Below are 20646 nucleotides of genomic sequence, written 5' to 3' on the forward strand. Positions count from 1 at the left end.
ACAGCTTTAAGTCAGAGGATTATCATAGAGGATTAGACCGCAGATAATCCATCAGCACAGCTCAATGAATGAATGAAGAGCTTCTGTTGAGAGATGAATGGCGTTCATACTGGGAAATCGAGGTAAGATTTGATCGGTTTAAATGTTCAGAAGTGTTATTTCATATCTGCAAGACGACCTAGATCTGATTTCTAAGAAAAACACGCACTGAGCTCCATATAATTCAACAACAGATGTCAATCTCTCTCTCTCTCTCCCTGTGTGTGTGTGTGTGTGTTTAAACTCTGTGTCCTGTGATGATAAACGAGCAGCTGAAGGCTTGTCAGATGTTCACGAGAAGGTCACTGAATATTCTCATGTGCAATGTTTGATCTCTGGATCATTTCTATTGGCACTCATGGATTTACATTACTGTCGTGCGGATTTTGCGGAGACACACTCGGGAGTTTAAACAATATAGATAATGCTTTTGGATTATAAGAGTTTCAGTGTGGTAGAGGAGATGAAGAAACTGAATGAAGGTAAATCCACAGTTGTTTCATTGATTTTACTCATCCTGTACTGCATTAAAATGGTATGAGTAGTTGAAGTCAGGTTTGGGGCAAAGATAAATAAAAATGTATTTTAAAATAACATACCAAATACTTTAGTTTTAAGAGTATTAAAATAACCTACACCATGCAGTAGCCACAGCATGTATTAAAATAAACTACTGTATTTTTGAAATACTAAAAAAACACATTTACAAGGGAGCATGAATTTTCTCCGCAAACCTTCCATCAGTCGGACTATTGCTCTATTGCTTCACCATTACATTGACTCTGACTCATGCAATAATCTGACATATGCAAACGGTAATGAAGGGCCTATTTGCATTATCAACACTGATAAACAAATAATTAATTCCTAAAAACACAAATTATGGCACCTATATTCATAGCAACTAGTTTCTAACTAATTAATCATTTGATTGTTATCATAAATATAATATATTGAGTGTCAGGCACTCCTTTATGCAATGGCATGCAAACCAAAATATCATGAACGGCTACTGTTCTGGCAAACTTTTAGGCTTTGAGACAGTCGGGAGCTTCCTCTTGACTCATGTTCAATCATGCATGTTGTTGACAAATAAATATCAAGATCAGAACGAACATTGATGGAAACAAGTGTTGATTGAACATGAGTCAAGAGGAAGCTCCCGACTGTCTCAAAGACGAAAAGTTTGCCAGAACAAAGAGTATGCTTACGGCCACACCACCCTGAGCACGCCCGCTCTCATCTGATCTCGGAAGCCAAGCAGGTTCGGGCCTGGTTAGTACTTGGATGGGAGACCGCCTGGGAATACCAGGTGCTGTAAGCATACTCTTAGTTCTGGCAAACTTTTAGTCTTTGAGACATTCGGGAGCTTCCTCTTGACTCATGTTCAATCAACACTCATTTCCATCAATGTTCGTTCTGATCTTGATATTTATTTGTCAACAACATGCAAAATAAACTTGAAAACAAAGCAAATACTATCATCATTCTTTTAGTGTGTGAGCACGGTCAATGATTCTCCCCCACTCTCTGATTGGTCTGTAATCCATCATTAATTTATAGAGCACCTGTTGGCTTGGTGGTAACGTTTTACCTACAGGGGAACACAAACTCAAATCAGCACAGATACTTAAGTTAAATATAAATACATTTGAAATAAATTAATACAATTTAATTAAAGTTAAATAATAATACTAAAATAAGGTTAAATAAACACAAACAAATGGCTCCTACAGCTACTTTAACTAGGGGTACAATACTCCGCAATCAATCATTTATAAAATCATTGGACATCTATTTAGCAGTTGAAGACAAACATTTTAAAATTTCAACAATTATTAAATTATCAAAGTGTTTAGATTTTAAATAGCCAGAAATTTAATCTGAATTTAATCGCATTTTTATGATGTCATCATGTAAACTTCTTAACGTAGGGGTGGGAGATATGACCAAGATTCATTTAATATCATAATGATCACCCTGCTGAAAAAACCAGCATACCAGCAAGGCCAGCATATGTTGTGTTTTGGTGCTGGTTTGCTAGTGAACACCAGCTAAACCAGCATCAGCATTAGCACCAGCTAAACCAGCACCAAACCAGCATTAGCACCAGCTAAACCAGCATTAGCACCAGCATCCCATGCTGGTCATACCAGCATATGTTGTGTTTGTGCTGGTATGCTGGTGACCACCAGCTAAACCAGCATAATTCCCATGCTGGTTTGATGCTGGTTTTTTCAGCAGGGCATGCTTTACAATTTAAAACATAAATAAAACATGCAAAAAATATATCAAACTCACTGAAGATAGTCATTATTGAAAAAATAATAAATAACAATGTATATATTTATGTGTGTCTTAAAGGTAGAAAAGTGATTTAGTCACGAGCAGTGAGAGATTTTCTCAATGCGGTTTGATAAACATGAGTGAGTAACTTCCCCTTTAAGAGTTCTACACATGCGTTTTCTCTTTAAACAGTTTACTTTCTCTTAAGCCTTAAATGGTCGTGTTTAAGGATACTTGCAAAGATTGGGATTTGGACGCATATTTGATTTTAAGGCAAGTAAAGCGGCAAAAATGCTCACGAGCTTAACAGCGGACGCGACTTGTGTGCCCGCCCCTCACACAGAAATAGCACGCGCATATAGATCTGTTGTTTGTGTTTTAATGGCTTAAAACGAATCACTTGTTTTAAAACTGCTTAAATACGTGTACGACGTTACTTTTTCGTGAACACGCACACAGCAAAGTGACCTGGGTGCGTAACCTCGATACAATGGTCATCTCTTCCAGTTGACACATTTCTACCAGTTTATCATAGCTATCGGTTTATCCCCCACTCCATTACAAAACATTTGACAGTATTTCAAAGTTATCAACCCTATCAAATACAAATGACAATACTATTTTGTATTTGAATCCAAAAAAACAAATTAAATACAGCTGTATTTCGACATGTAAAGCAAGTGTAATATTTTGAAAGAAAAACAGCACAAACAACACTTAAGCAAACAGTAAAAACAATGAGCAGTGATGTCATAAATTGGCTTTGTTTTTTGTTAACTTATTATTTAATGATTTTGCATCCTTTTGTTTGGTTGCTTAAAAATAATTTGTCACTTTTTCTGGCCTAAGGTGCACATTATATTAAAGAAAGGACACCAAAAACTTCAAAAGTATATATTTAATTTTATTTCAAATTTGGTTGATTTGAATCTTACCTTTTGTTCTCTGGATGCACACCTGCAGCACGATTCCTAACGAGTAGTTAAAAGGGTGAGCAGCCTTCATGTTCCCCATTTTATGCTATCCTGGAGGATTATGGGTAATGTAGGCCTAGTCCATCTATTATGAGTGAGCATGGGATCATTGTTTCATTGTTGCCTTGAAATATAATTTTTTGGAAATGTATTGTAGTTATTATTGTTTTATTGTTTTTGTATTTGGTTTTGGGGATAATATTGATGTTAAAGTTTATTTTGAACTCAAGTGTTAAATGTAATTTAGTTGTGTATCTATGACCATGATTTCCATTTCCCCTATGTGTGTATATTGGTTTAACCCTAAGTAATAAAAAAGGTTCATTCTCAATTGCTCTGTTTTGCTGATGTCTCCCTGTGAGGAGGTTCGAAGTTGTTGTTGTTTCTAGTCTTTAAAGTTTTTGGAGACAATTAAAATCTTCATTGACTGCAAGCAGTGTGCCCTGCCATTTCTCCGCAAGCAGAGATGGAGTTTATAGTTAAGTTTATTTGAAGTATTTTAACACTTTATATACATCATCAACAGTGTTATGAGATGAACTAGGTTACACCTGTGTTAACTTGTTTTGAAGTGACCCATACTGTGCAACAGTACATCATAAAGTTAGTGAGTAGTTCAATTAAACACATGTATGAAACAAATGGTACTGTACCTGCTTATGTTCTGATATAACATTTCTTTGTCTTTCTCTTGTGTGTGTGTGTGTGTGTGTATATTTGCAGGGTCAAATGTTGACAGTGGCACCAGGACCCCGACCTCTACGGATGCCCCCGTCCTCAGCCATCATTCACCAGCTCAATCCGCTGCGCTGTCCTGGCATGCTGCTATAAATGCAGCAAGACAATTCCAGGGCACATCCCAATCCGTGAGCATCCCATTGGCTGCGGGCGCCACACCCGTCAGCTCGCTGGCCCAGAGGAAACGACAGCAGTATGCCAAAAGCAAAAAGCAGGGGAGTACCACCACCAACAGACCACCGAGAGCACTTTTCTGCCTGACCCTCAATAACCCTGTACGCCGAGCGTGCATTAACCTGGTGGAGTGGAAGTATCCTCGTATCAGCTGTGTTTTACTTTAGTGACCTTACTGATCTGGCAGGAAATGAATGATTTTAGATCCATTTAAAGCTGCTGTGTGTCATATGTTGGGTGTGTTAAATTTTTTTCATATGCACAGTCAGCTGTTAATAGCTTTTGGATGGTTGACCTGAAGCGTGTCAACATGGGGTGTGTTCTGTTCCCTTCAAAGGCTTTATTAACCACAGTAGGGCTTCAGGGAGTTGTTTAGGGGGCTGTAGGTAAGTAAATTCAGAATAGTTCAACAGCCATGACAACTCTTGGATCCACTGCCAGCATGATTTTGGAGCGAGCTATTGTTTTTTGTTTGGGGAGACAGGGAAGTGTTTAGAAAACATAACTAAATTAGCATTTTGGTGATGCATAATGACATCACGTATATCAAGAACCTGATAACATAAAAACAATGAATTGTAAACTAATGTTGAATATTGTTGTGGTAAATTCTGTTTGACTTTCTAGTAGATTTTATAGTTTATTTTTGTAATTTTGAAAATGCCTTTTATTAGACAGGCAGCATGTTATAATCAAATTGACACATTGATCCCAGTTATTGCTCCTTAAACATGCCGTCTCCAGACCTTTTGATACCTTTATACTGCTGTCTATTTTTGCCAACTGTGTGGCCTTAGCTGTGTACATTCCCTTTCCTGAAGATGATTCCAACTCAACGAATCATGATTTGGTGAGTACTGACATGTCTCTTTCCTTAATAATTGGCTTTCTGAGATTATTTTCTGTTAATTATGATAAGATTGAAATCAAGTGGGATTATACGAGCAGTAGTAGATAGATCTGTGACATTTTTTATTTTTTCAATAGTTTAACCGTGTATTTCAGTATTACAGATATAGTTTAAATGCCATGGGTCTATGAAAGCACAATTCGTTTTGGTTTACTGATCTGACCCAGCTATTTGGCATATAGTAATAGTGTAAAACGCATCAGTGTGGAAGGTTTGTGTGCGTGACGAATTTGTAGGATAGTGAGTACGAAAAACGCATACGAAAATTACGAACTACAGTTTACAAAGCTTTACAAACCAAATCATATATCTGCATACAAATACTTAATCACCAGTACCAGTTATACTTTGTCTATACAGTGTGTGCAAGGTGTCTGTCAGCTGAAAGAGTCAAATAAATTGGTACAATGTATATGATAAAACAATGTAGAGTGCTGAAGTACATTGATATTACATTACAAACTGTAAAATACTAACTAGATTTAGATTTGATTATTAGCTACAGTTGGATTCAAGTTGATCAAACTGATTAAATGTGTAGATTGAATGCACTGTAAGTCACTTTGGATAAGTGTTTTTCCATACGCAGGCCCGTGGATTTGGTGCAGGAATGGCTATTGTAAGGTGACCAGATTTTTTTAAAATGAAAACCGGGGACATTTCCTAGTTCAATGGTCAAAATATCATTTAAATCTCATTTGTTGTTATCTATAAATTAAAAAATGGGGACAAAACATTTTCTGCCAAAAATGATTTTCTTACTAAGTATTTTTGTCTTGTTTTCAGTACAAATATCTAAAAATTATTAAATCAAGATGCATTTTCTTCATAAGCAAAATTAAAAAATAAGAAAAAATCTAGCTTTAAGACAAAAAATTACACCAAAAAACGGGGACGTCTGGTCACCTTATTTGTCCTATTAATATTCAGGGAACACTAGCAATAATTTCAACCAAACAATATCTTTATTTATATATAACAACTGATGTGTTTGTTTTTTGTTTTAACTTATAACTTATTTAATTCAACATGCATTTAATCCGGAATAAATGAGATTTAAACTCTTCTAAAAGAAAAGTTGTGCTCTTTTTGGTACACAAACGGTTAACAGATGAGTCCCGCCTTCATAGTTCAAATCGCTAATATGATTGGCTTTAAGTCCCGCCACTCTAACCTACTTCGCTTTATGATTGGTTTTGTGTTTTCGCGCTAAACGTGTTGTAGGCTGCATTCGCGCCAAAGCTCAGCCTGAACGAGACGCGATGTGCTTGATTATGCAGGCAGGCTACCGGTAAGTGAGTGAGGAAGAAAGTATTTTTATATTAACAGTTTTATGCACAAAATATGGTGCATGTTGTTGCACATAATGATTCAGGGACATTGTTTTCCACTGCAATCCCATATTAACCTGAAGAGTTGCAGAGTTGTAACACTACACAGTTTATGTAGTATAAACAGACTGCTTAGAAAGTAAGAAACCACGAACAATAAAATAACTGCTGACAGTACATCCCAATTTTTTTGGATGACTGTTAAATAAGTATAATGTTATACTGGATTGCTGGAGTAGATCATGGGAAGAAATCTCGGTTTAATATTTTACTTGCCCAGTGAGAACTGACATCACAAAGTTAAATATAAAAATAAAATAGGCCTATTCTATATTTGTTCTTTTTGACATGTGTAACCTTAATAAATAGACACCTAAAATTAAAGGTGCCAGGGAACATAGACTGTATGTAACCCTATAAGTGCAACAATAAAAAAAGTTGTACACATCTACACTCTAAAAAAACAAACGATATGGTTCTACACAGGTGCTACACAAGTGCTTCACTGGTGCTATATGGCACTAAAAATGGTTCTTCTATGGTTACGATCCAAAGCAACAGTTTTGGTGCTATATAGTACCGTTTGTTTTTTTTAGAGTGTATTAATGCATACTATTAAGCCCTATTCGGATGGGATTAGTTTAATAGGGGGACCTCTGAGAAAATCGTGGTTCTCAGAGGTCCTCTGTGTTTTTAATCCCGTCCGAATCGGCTATGTCTGTGTTTTTCTCTGACGACCTCCATAAGAATTCCAGAGCAATTTACCTACTGTTTTTCGCAAACTCAGAGGTCCTCTGAGAAATCTAATCCTGTCCAGATGCAAATGTCTGTGTTTGCCCGTAATATCTTTTGAAAACACTGTTCATTTCGTGTTTTGGCCAACGTGATCTTCCGTAAGGTCTTACTAACGTGCACTTCCTGAGTCCCATTCATTCAGATATGGATGTTTTTTTCCATTCGGCGAAATAAAATAATTAAATCAAGACGAGATGAATATCAAACACTGTTAAAACTGGCCATTGAAATAAAGGTAAACACAACCTTATTTTGTTCAACTGCTGAAGATAATAAATTGTTATTAATCATTATTTTCATCAATCATTAATCATATATTATCTTTGGGTTTATTATAAGCAGACAGTTATATAAAACACATAGACTACTTAAATAGAATTTGTATAAGTTCTTTTGATTTTTTAAAATTAAATTAATAAATTATATGTCATGTAATTTTACATTTAAAGCAAAATATCAAACATTACAAACACACGTATCCAGAGTAAGTGATCTTCTGCAACGCCCAAGCGCATGACAAACAGTCACTCCCATCTCAGGAATAGCCTGAGCATTTTAACTGTCCAAATCGGTACATAAAATCACAGACATCCTAGGGAACATGTTGAAACTCAAACGTCATTTGGAAAACTAATCCCGTCCGAATAGTGCTTTAGGCAATCAAAAAGAAATGAGAAGTTGAAGTGTGAAAAGCAAAATCTGATAAATGCGGTAGATGTAACCCATTTTTAAGCATTTGTTTTTTACGATTCCTGGTCGAAATCGTTGCCTTTGATCAAAGACAATGAGAGCTAATATTGGGGAATAAAGCCAGATTTGTGCTAAATTATTATTGATTCAGTCAAAAACTCCAACAGCTTTGCAGTCAGAACCTTTAGTTACCTGAAACTAAGAAAAGTACTAGAGGCTTCCTGAAATTAATGTAATAGAGATGCATTTCATTATCATTGCCCTTTCATCATTAAATGTTCTACAATACTGTATGTGTACAGTAAATTCAAGTTAAAAAAAGTACAATTCCATAATCTACTTAAAGTGCTCTATTTTCATGTACTAATTTTGTACTTAATATAGCCTACATTTTGTTTTTTCTTTAGTACATTCATATGAAATATGCAAATGTAATTTACTCTAGGTAGCACTTGTTATACAATTGAACCCGTCTTTGTATGAAAGATGAGTACAAGTTTACTTCAAGTGGTTTACATTTTTGTAATACGAGATAGTATAATTCATAGAGTTAAATGCATTTGAGTTCATATTCATCACATCTCAAAATAACACCAATAAGGACACCTATGTTTTTAAGATTATCTTAAGTACTAAAAAATAATTTTTGGTGTATTATGTACAAAACTATTGTGTGAAAATAGGGCACTTTAAAGGGATATTTCCCCCCAAAATAAAAATTGCCGTCATTTTCTCACTCACATGTTAGAAACCTGTATAAATTTCTTTGTTCTGAAGATCACGAAGGAAGATATTTTGAGGAATGTTTGTATCCAAACCTTTAATGAGCCCCATTCACTTCCATGGTAGGAAAAAGAATACTATGGAAGTCAATGGGGCTCATTAACGATTTGTTTACAAAACATTAGGTAAAATAAACCTTTAGCAAAAACTTGAGAATTGGGTGGGGCAGAGGGGTTCGCTGTTGCAAATATCCCCTCCCTTGACAGATGTAATCTTACTCCAAACTTTTGGTAAAACTTGAAAGCCCTCATTTAATTATAGTCATCATCACATGACCAGCATTTACGTTGCGTCTTGTCTCGTTTATGTCACTTGATAAAGGTTCTTTGATGACGATATTAGTCATACTTTTTGTTGACAAAAGCAACACTACAATTCAGAAGCTCACATTAGTAAACAGACCTTATATTTTGAGTCCTTATCAGATGAAAATGCAGATTTTGAAGAACAACTAATTGTTAACTAATAGAACTTCAGCTGAACGTTAGCATATATCATTAATTAGCATGTAGCGCTAACTCAGCAGTGACAACTTTGTTTTTAGAATTTTAACAACTTTGTAATTTAATGTGTAATTAAATGTTGGTGCGTACATCTCGACTGTGACATCACAGTTGGTGTAATGTAGAGATTGGTCTGTTTTCCAGCTGTCATTTGTGTGAAAGAGGTTTACATAAAAACGAGGAAACAAATGCGTTTGAGGCTTATGATATGTCATATGTACAGAGCTCTTATTTTTCATCTGTGCCTAGATAAATTACATTATTTGCGTCCACACCAATGTCAAAATCAAAACTATGCCCTCTGCAAAATGTATAAATGTAAACAGAGGTCAGTAGATCTCCAGTAATAAGATGTCAGTGGTGCAGCTTCAGTATTGTGTGCTGCTGATATGGTGGAGCTTTATATATTAGCTGAGCAGTGGTTTTAATGCGGCTGATATGGAGCAAGACTGTTTTTATGTTAGCCACACAACACTGTCTGTTCATCATTATGCCTCTTAATAATCTCATTACAATTTCATCCAGTTGCACGAACAAACTGGATTACAGCAATGCTCAGTGAAACAGGGTGACTGTCAGTGGTTTGTGTGTGTGTGTGTGTGTGTGTGTGTGTGTGTGTGTGTGTGTGTGTGTGTGTGTGTGTGTGTAAAAGGTTAATGCAGTTCACTGGATCACACATACACTCGCAATCATTCATTTTCTTTTATGGCGGAGAGAAGATATTTTATCAATTTAATACTGAGCCAATTATAGTTTCTAACTTCTCCCCTAAACTAACCTTAACACATTAAGCCGTTATGCATTTTTTTACATTTTAATTTTTTATTTAGCATATGAAGTGGTTTTGCTCCTGGGAACTGTTGGCTGGTTCCTGGTTCTTCACTCTTATGATTTAAAGAAAACCTGACACACCCCTCTTTCGCTTCTCCTATGGACTGTAACTTGCTGCCCAACAGTTTACTCTAGGGCCAAGTAGTTCAACTAATGCAATTTACTTAGTAAATTGAAAAATAATTAAGCAACAAGCAAAGAAGATATTTGGCACACGGTTAAATGTTAATGTTAAATAAATGTTGGCACACGGTTGTTGGTACCCATTGACTATAATGTAGAAAAAACGAATACGGGAGAGGCAAAAGTAAAGATTTTCAGAAAAACGTAATTTTTAAAGATAATGTTTAAGACAGAGATATAGTTTTACTGTGGTCAGTAACTCGCAAGTGTGGTCTATCAATACCAGGTGGAAATTTTGATCAGATGTAAAACGACTTCACTTTGGACATAAGTTTCACATTGTTACTTTTGACCTGTCAGCAGGGACGAAAGTAACGGGTGGGTCAGAAGTAACACAACAGAACAAAATAGATTTTTGTGTTACCCTTGTTTTTAGTATACATGACTCTGACCTTGTTAATGTTATGGTAAAAATATATTTTGTAATTTATATTTACAAAAATGTATGAAATTACATTTTTGTTTTAAATTGCAATTTCATCCAATGTTTTAAAAGCAGCCTTAACAGTACCAACTTGAATTGTTGAGAATAAAATTTTTTTTCAACAATATGAACACCGAAAAAATTTGGATAATATAATTTTTTTCAACATATACAACAGTATTAGCAGCGAGACAAAAGTAACAAGTGTTACTTTCATCCGACAGGAACTCCTCACATTTAAACCCGATTCACTTTTATTTTGAAAAAGTCTAAGAAGGCAAACTTCAGGATAGAGATGTTCCGATACCATTTTTCTCTTCCCGATTCCGATACCTTGGTGTGTATCTGTATAATATACAGCTGTACTAGCCCTGTATGAATGAATATAACTGTTTTATGGTGTGCTTCAGACTTATTCCTGTATAAAACATGAACAAATACATAACCGTGAACTAGAGTATTTTATTATCTGAAAGACATTTGACAGTAATATTTATTTTTACTAAGAGAAAAAGAGCCACAAATCTAACACTGTAAACTGAAAGGGTATTTTAGTTTTAGAATATAACTGTATGCAACAAATATGGAAATAATATTTTTATATGAATATTATACAAAATAATTTAAAACTTTATTAAACTTTATTAAACAAAAGGCATTTTAGTTTTTAAATACAAAAGCAAAATTGAGCTCCTTTAAAAACACGTAAGTGTAGCCACAATGTTAGTGAAATAAGTGACTTGAGTGTAACCATTGTGTTCTTCAGAGTGAAGCGTCTTCAAATGCTATATTAAGTTACTCGTTTTAAAGTTATTAATACTTCTGCAACCCATCGAAAATGCAGCATGGCATATGGGCCAGACGGAATCTGCAGACTTATTTTGCTTTTTCTGTGGAATTTTTTTTTGGAAAAATTGCGGAATGATTTTAAATGTTTTTAGAAGATATTAGAGAATTTAGGCTGTAAAATTACTGTAAATGACATTGTTTATAGTGTTATATTATAGCAGAATAGAAAAGGCTTGTGTTAATATGTTCTCATTATGAATTAAGCACATATGAAGATAATTTCATCATTTTTAAGACGCAGTGTAAACTTTATATTAAAAATAACAAGAGAGATGACAGAATTTTTTGTGGTATCTGCCGCATTTCCGGAACAACCCTACTTCAGGATGTGTTGCAGCCCCAAATAACCTGTAGATTTATCAGTTTTTTTTAACACATGAAACAAGGAACACAACGCGGTATAAGAAAAAATGTCGCATTAAGAATTTACTTTTCATTGTTGAAAACAACTTTCTGGACTTACATGTGCAAAACGGTGACGGTTACAATATTTGTCAGGGTTGCATGCTAAAGATGGTGTTATAGCTTGAAATGCAAATATAATCGCAGCTAGGAGAAAATCGCCTTTTTACTGTAGTCCCGTTTTACTTTCACATTGGTTCACCTCCGTGGACCTTGAATGCATTTAAGAGCTGCAACTAATCAGGTGGTTTTTTAAAATAATCAATTAATCTGATAAAAACATAAATATTACTCATTTCAATTTTTCTCTTATAGCTAAATAAGGCAATAAGTGCCAGATTTACTAACAGCTTGCGCAAACCACTGTCATGACTGTCAGGATTTACTAAAGATGCACAATGTATAATTAGGGCTGAAAAGGTGTGGTCTTTTTAATTTTTGAGAATAATCTTATTGCACATTAGCATGACGTTGTCATACTCAAAATTCAGTTAAAAATTGAGTCTGATACCGACCGCTCCATTGGGCTGTAATTATTGGGGCTTGTTTCACCGAACCAGGACAAACAATGCATCTGCACTCAATTGGATAGACCTACAACTAGGTTGACCAGATGAGATTGTCTGAAATTTGGGATGGGGATCATCCAATAATAGTTTCATTTATTTATTTTATTTAATAATAAAAGATAATGAATTTCAAACTGAACCAATCATATTAATATAACTACATATGCATAAATAAATGGATATAATACGTATAGAAGTATTTTATACACAACAATAATATATACTACAATAATAGTAAGATCATCCAATAATAGTGATGAATTTCAAACTGAAGTTACTGAACCAATCATATTTTTAAGTACATATGCATATAATTTATATAATACGTATAGAAGTATTTTTTTGAACACAGTGCCTCGCCCTCGACCAATCTGACTCCTTCACGTGACTGAATGTCACTGCCTGTACTTTCAACTGTCCTCGTTGCTGCTGCAACTTTCGCTCTCTTAATCTACTCTATAAAAAAAGGGGGACAAAAAGGTCCTATTGTCTTTCTGCATATAGATGAATTAGATAAATTAATAGAAACAATACAACTTTAAATTCACACTTGAGCTATAGCCTACCGAGGTTGTGGAGGCTTGATGTCAGCATATTGCACCGAAGTTTTAACTGCTGCCAGAACTTTCGTCCCGTGCCTTATCAGTGCATGCATATCGTAATGCGTGCCTTCAGTGTATACATGTATAAAAAACAAACAAGATGCTGCAGCCAATGAGCAGCCAGCAGGCTGCAGGATGTCTCAACCTACTCGCTCATGTTTTATCAGACATTATACCATGGGTCTGTTGAAAGCTGTATTCTGATTGGCTGAGAAATGTTCCGTGGGTATGCATTAATTTCTGATAACCGCACACCTAACTTGTCAAATGTCTTAAAAATAGGCACCAGAGCAATATTTGTGGTAATCTTGGTATAAGAGGAATAATTGACTCCGGTCCTATGAATTATTTGAAAATAATGCACACCTGCGGTGTAACACCTTGGGTGTGCATTATTTTCTTATAATTCAATGGCCTGTCGTCAATTATTCCTTACATAACTACTCAAGATTTTGCTTCAGTATAATTTTTTTCGTACAATTAGAGCGGGATTCTGGATTAAGATTTTGCTTCAGTATAATTTTTGGGACAGCAACTTGGATTTCGGGACTGTCTGGTCACCCTACCTACAACCAATCAGAACAATAGAGTCTTTTTATTTAACGCTGAAAAAGCATGTCTTAAAATGCTTTGTGCTTAAAATATTAAGCTGCTATTATTGCTAAAAAAGAGGCATTACAGAGAGCAGAGAACGTTTGATTCAATGCAGAGGATTGTTTTAACATGTGACAGTTAAAACAACACATGCATTCAAAGTGTCTAAACCGAGTCAGCAGCGCTCAAGTTTGATCTGTCCTGAAATGAAATTGATACACAGAACAAAGCTAAGTTTATTTGTAAAATGCATTATTTCAAAATAGGAAGTTTCGTTTTATCAGGTGTTCATGTACCCTTTTTTCCACTGGCAGCACAACTAACATGGCAGGGCATCTCTTGGTTCAAGGTTAGATATTATATTTCAAAAGTCTAGTCTAAAAATGGCATAGCATTTTTGTGCTTTAAGAAAAACCAAAGGTAAAAATCGAGAATCCAGTTGTGATCTTATAATCGAAAATGTGATCGAATCGAGGATTTGGAGAATTGTGATACCCCTAGACATGATAGCCGCTTTCAGCGTCACTAAAAGTTGGTCAGCTGCAGAGATTTGAATGCTGTTCATTTAGGCTTCTTTAACTTCTTGCGGCGCTGCAAGAACTAACAGGTGGAAGATATCAAAGCACTGCGAGAGCGAAAGGAGAAACCATACATGGGAGTCTGCTTATCAATCGTTCTCGTGTTACTTTGATGTCATCCGTCTGCGGTTCTTGCTGCGCTGCATAAAGTCTAACTCACCTTAAAAATGTATTTATTGCTGTCAGTAGTGATTGTCGGACTAGCGCATATGGATTTAGCAGTTATGGAGGCCGCTTTCCAAGCTTGAGGCCCTAGGCATTTGCCTACTCTGCCTATAGGTAGTGCCGGCCCGGTAGGATGTTTATTGTTGTCTATTACTAGAAATGTGACCACCAAATTTATTTAAATGCCTTCTGCTCCATAGATTTAGAGTAACATGTTTCAGTACCAAGATGAAAAATAGATATTTTGGTCCACCTACCTTTAATTAGAGTCCAGAGTTTAGTTGAAGCAAACTGACCGGTTGAAAGTGACACATATTTTCAATCAGTAAACTAAAAACACCTCCGGGTTGAAAGCTCAAAATATCAAACGCTTCTGGTGTTTATTTTTTACGTACTCTGTGCGCCTGAGCGGGAACGTTTCTGACTCAAACTGGAGATAGCAGGCCAGAGCTTGACATTTTTGCGATCAAAAAACACCTGCAAGGCCTGAAAGAGATGTGGTAATGCAACATTATGTAATGCAATTAGTTACTTTTTTTGGGATTAACTTAACACACTGGGCTCGACTGCAGCGCGGGCGACGCAAACTCTTTATTTATCACTTCGCAAAGAGACGTAAATTACTCTGCTGATTTTTGACATACAGATTCGATTTATACATTTAAAACGTTAAAGTATCTAGTTTTTTTCTGTCCACTCCCAATAAAAACAATGTTGTGCTTTTCACAAAATTAGGAAAATAAACATGATGCGCGTTTTGTTCTCTCTCCCTGAGTGAAGTCCTATCAGAAACGCGTCAGAAAAATAAACTGTAACTTAACGAATTCTTGTCGTAGAAACAAAAGATAAATGTCTACATAATGCTTGGAATGTCTCCTTTTAAATGATGTAAGTGAGATTGAAAACAGATATTGTCATTCCGTGTAAATTGTATGAGAAGGATGAGAGGTACCGTCTTTCTCCTGTTACCTGTTTAACTGTAATGAGTTGAGATCGCCACACCCCCGCGCTATTGAAGTGAAAGAGCAGACACAACCATTTGCATAACTCGTGTCTCCTACAGTCAATGGATATGCAATCCACAATCCAGTCACTCCATTCTTTGTTGTTTCATACTAAATCCTTATTTACTTGCGTATGTGTGTCAGTATCTCCAGACGCGAGTGTTTTCTTTGTCTCTCAAAAATAGAAACATGTACATACATGTTGATTATATAATATTGTAGCCCAGTTTGTGCTGAACACAGTGTTATGAGACTTTTGCCATTAATATGTTTTTAAGCAACTAAAAAAACACAAATGTCAGTGCATGTCAAAACTTCCCCAGGGCCCTAAAAACCCCTAAGACCCCAGAGGTTTAATACTGCAATGCATTACTTTTAAAGGTAACTTTCCCAAAACTGCGAGCGTAGTAATAACATATACAGTAAAGTACTAAGTTAATCCAATGTTAGCCGACTCTTCTGGGGATGAAAAAACCCCTAGGAGAAAAACCCTGTGGGAAAACTCCTAGGAGAAAAACCCTTGAGAGAGATACATATATATTTATATATATAAACACAATAGGGATATGAAACGGGTAAGCGGATGAAACTGGTTAAGCCGGTTGTCCTTGGTTGCGCATCGGCTGGGCATCACGTTGAAGGACAGCCAGTAGATCAGTGGTGTGATGACCTTCAAAGCAGCAGAAACTGGGTGTGTTTGTCTCATTGTCCTTTGGTCGAGAATAGGGCTGTGTATCGCCAACAATTTCCCGATACAATACGTTTCCCAATACAAGGGCCCCGATACGATGCACATCACGATACAAGACTATTTTGAATTACGTTTTTGTTCAGAATTTAGTAACATTATTATTATCATCATCATCTGTTTATTGTACATTGAATAAGCAATGTTTGCAGGGGCGTTTGGAACCAGCTGAAGCTTGCTTACCTGATTTGCTGACACCCTCCGAGTAACGAGTTAGAATAGTCTATTCTTGAGGTTAAAACCGTGTGGCTAAGCTTATCTGCATCTGATGCAGACAATATATGCTGTGCAGCAGATGTTGGAGATACGACCATCGAAAGATGGAACAAATGTTGTTTAGGATTTTTATCATTAATATTGAGCCCAAGTGACAGCATTAAGTCTGTGTGTTTGGGCCCTAATGTGGGCCCTTTCACATTTTGTCTAATGCCAAAATAATTTAGAGCATCCATCCTAATGCATCTTTTGGGTTATTATCATGGATATTGAAGTCACCAACGATAAGAGCTTATTTTACAGTGACTACTAGCTCAGACAGGAAATCTGTAATTTCTTCAAGAAAATCTGTGTGGTGGCCTGGAGGTCTGTAGATAGTAGCTAGGATGAAAGAAAGCTGTTTGTTATGATCCGTTATTTCCATATTTAACAACATTGTTTCAAATGAATTAACTTTTATCTCAGATCTATGGTTTACTTTAAGTATTTTATTGTAGATTGTAGAGCTCCACGATTAATCATTAAAAGATCGTGATCGCGATTCGACCACCCCCAAGCGATCTTAATCCAGCATTTCTACGATTCAGGTAATTATCTTTTTGCCATTTATTTAGTCTACACACTATAGGAACAAACGTGTTAAATTATCAATTTTTTTCTTATGTCTGTGGTCTCTCGCATTTAAAAAATCTTTTGGTGTGGCCCTAGCTTAACAACGAACAGATAACACATTTAACTCTGGTAATTTTACTGTGTATATATTATTAAGAACCCGCAGAAGTGCTGTATAGACTTAAAACCAGATTGACATTTTTCATAGATACTGTTATTGCTGAGAAAGGACTGGAGTTTGTGAAATACAGCTTTTTCTAATACTTTAGAAATGAAAGGAAAAATAGAAATAGGCGAAAATTGTTAAAAGGCCCAATGACGTGACGTGCAATTTTGATGTCTAAACCACTTTATGAAGTCAAAATAAGGAAATGTTTAGTAAAAAGCACATTTATTGAATCTATTCATTTCTGTTTATCAAATGATATGAACATATATTGAGGGTATTACAAAGTGTAAGAATTATAAGGGATCAGTGTTGGGCAAGTTACTTCCAAAGTGTAATACATTATATATTACAAATTACTGTCATTTGAAAGTAATTAGTTACATTACAATATTACTGACTCTGAACTGTAATGAGTTACACTACTTTTGCGTTACTTTTGAGTTACTTTCATCAAAATAACAGAAGTATGACTAGGTATTATAAAATGTTAAAATGTAGTTTATTGATGCTTATAAATCTAGAAGTTATGTGTTGGCCCTCGAGCTTTGAATAGGCACAGTGAAGACTTATGGCAAAAAACAGTAACAATGACTGTCAGAGTCATAAACATGGACAAATGATCTGGTAAAAGTCTGGTAAATGATGGTAGACATACCAAACACAATAAAGCTAGAGCCCACTATAATGCAACCTATAGACTAATAACATGGCAAGACACGCAACCTCTTTTCATTTCTATTCTTTAATTCACTTTTAATTCAGATTCACATCACAAACCTGGCATGCACTGGGTTGACACAACTTATCAAAAAGTGCTATTGGAGGATCAGGCCTCAAGGAATACAGCTCATTTCAGTACAATATAAGGATTACATGAAGGTTAATATATAAAACACAGACAAACAGAGGAACACTGCTTTTTGCCAAACAATGAATATAGGCTCCCATACAAAGGCTGGTAAAACTTTAACCAGTGATGTTTAAATGTTCTATTTAGATAACCATGTTTAAGTCTACATTAATGTTATGTTGTAGTTTAGGTTGCTGTTTGTATTAAAACTGTAGATAGCATAGGAATAGCCTAGCAATCTATTATGTATATGGACTGTCACCATAGCAACGTTAGCTTACCTTGTCATTGCTGGTGTGGTGAAATGGATTTTACTGTAAAAGTCTCTTTACTTCTGAGGTTCAAGCAGCATGGGAGACCAATAGAAACTTTCTGTTGCTTTTACTTAGTGCTCTCATTCGCAAAATTTTGCGTGTGCGACGCTACTGGACCTGATTGCGACCACTTTAGTCAATGCTTATACAGCCACGGACTTCCAAGATTCGGCTCTTTAAGAAACGCGTCAAATACAAAATTAAAGTAAAAATGAACATGCTGCATACAGCACCTGGAAACAGACATACGCTGCGTCCCAAACCACCTACTTCCATACTATATAGTAGGCAAAGAGTACGAGAAGTAGTGCTTTTCGCCTACTATATAGTATGGAAGTATGCTGTTTGGGACGCAGCCATTACTATTTTACCCGCAGCTTTTTCCTGTGTGGATGCTGGTCGCGCGCATTGGTCAAAAATAAAAAAAAATTAAGATAATACGTCTATTTTTGAAATGCATTGTTGTAACGCGCTCGTTAGACTAACGAGTAAAATATTACCAAAATTTTATTAGTAATGCGTTATATTACTGCGTTACAGCAAAAACTAATATATTACTGTAATATATTATATTTTGTAATGCGTTACTCCCAACACTGTAAGGGATAATAGTCACATAATGTCATACCAGATAACTGTCTGGACCTTAGAGTGACATACAAAAAAGCCAAACAAACTGTAAAGAATCTAATAAACCCTTTGCCACAGGCATTAATTACTGTATGTGTCCTGATAACAATTTATTTAAATATGACATTCACTCTAGTGACATCATCAGGCATTTTTTCAGTACTAAATTAAACCTAATGTTAAAAAGTTGTGCTGTTTTGATATTCATAAACATGAAAAAAATGTTTAAATGTTTGTGTATACTTGCCAAATCTGTGAAGAAACCACATTGAGTTTGTGTGTATCACACTGAAAAATCTGTATTTCTTTACAGTGGATCCTAATATATTTCCTTAAAAACATTGCATAACATAAACGTTAAGGTTAGGCCAAATTTCCCTCAGACGTCTCACGTAAGTTAATGAAACACTATTCATGGACACCAAAGATGTCACTTCCACAATGTCCACCGCCATATTTGTGTCCGTCTTTTCAGCAAACACAGTATATTTAATATGGTAAATGATCACATTTATGAGTTTAATTGAGGGCTTACCAAAGACAAAAAACTGTGCGGAAGAGCGCAAAATCAACAATGTTGAATGTTTGGGATCCTGCATTATTTGCCATTCTGTATTTTATAATAAAAAATGTCTCATAAAAAGAAAAAAAGAAAATATAATATTTGTCATATGTAGAGAGAACATTTATGGTTTAATTAACCGTTATCCTCTTACAGTTTGATTTGACCACGCATCTCTAATATAGTTTGGTGCATACAATCGCTAATGCATGGTTCTGAATCCGCTCTGCATGTGTTAACGTGAGTACCTGTCTAATCAACTCGTAGTATTCAAATCTTTTGCTAACCTCACAGTTCCTTCTCGCCTGTTGGTATGTTTGTGTGTTGTAGGGCTGTGCAAAAAATCGCCTGTGCTTCTCATGCGCATTTCATCAGTAAAGGCGGTTCCTTGATTAGAAGTTAATCGCCATCACCTGCTTTCGGATGGAGCCACGTTTATATCACAAAGACGTAGTTCACAAAGAAGCTAGGCAAAATCTCATAGATTATCTGAGTCAATTTTCCTCGATTATGAACTACGACTTTGTGTAGTAAATGCCACTCCAGGTGATTGTCAGTTTATTACTATTCAAGGAACCGGCTTTACTGTTGAAACGCGCCAGACAATCGCAGAAGATTTTTTGCACGGCGGGACTATTCAGCATGGGAAGCGAAGGAGAAAAAACGTTAATAGAGCCACTGCCAGCTACATTTAATACTGCTCTCTGGTAACATTTTGGGTATCCAATACGCTACAGCAGCAATGGGCAAAAAACATGGGCACATGTCATTGTCTGTAGAGTTTTCATGGCTCCAATGCCGTATGCTCAAGGCAATACATCTAATATGATAAGTCACTTGCACAGTCATCACTGTTGATAGCACGCGATCGCAGGTGACCAAAACAGCACACATTGGCTTATGTGTTTAAATGTTAACAAACTGATCTTAATCTTAGTGGATAGAAACTTGAAGATAGTGGCATAGAATATAAAAAGTAACCCAGTGTTCAAAGCTATTTTATGTTCATTTTTGAAGTGCACTGTATGTCGGTACATGTAGTGTAATAATGCAAGTACTCTTAAGTGAAAATGTTGATTTTGGCAGAGGTTAAAAGCTGCTTGTTGTAAAGATCAAAGTGT

General features: G+C 35.7%; 1 protein-coding gene and 1 non-coding gene across 2 annotated transcripts in view; both read left to right on the forward strand.

Moving 5' to 3' along the window:
- The first annotated feature begins 428 nt into the window (after positions 1-428).
- The window catches only part of cacna1db (calcium channel, voltage-dependent, L type, alpha 1D subunit, b), a 216090-nt gene continuing 195872 nt past the window's right edge, over positions 429-20646 (forward strand). The window contains exons 1-3 of the mRNA XM_065247770.1: positions 429-521; positions 4023-4347; positions 4956-5061. Coding sequence (XP_065103842.1) covers positions 464-521; positions 4023-4347; positions 4956-5061 — 489 coding nt within the window. The 5' untranslated portion in view covers positions 429-463. The remainder of the gene's footprint in view (positions 522-4022; positions 4348-4955; positions 5062-20646) is intronic.
- LOC135730523 (5S ribosomal RNA) lies at positions 1245-1363 on the forward strand. The gene has a single exon (XR_010525999.1). It is a non-coding gene; the product is annotated as a 5S ribosomal RNA (ribosomal RNA).

The sequence above is a fragment of the Paramisgurnus dabryanus genome, chromosome 11, assembly GCF_030506205.2.
Source record: "Paramisgurnus dabryanus chromosome 11, PD_genome_1.1, whole genome shotgun sequence".
In the NCBI taxonomy this organism is placed as follows: domain Eukaryota; kingdom Metazoa; phylum Chordata; class Actinopteri; order Cypriniformes; family Cobitidae; genus Paramisgurnus; species Paramisgurnus dabryanus.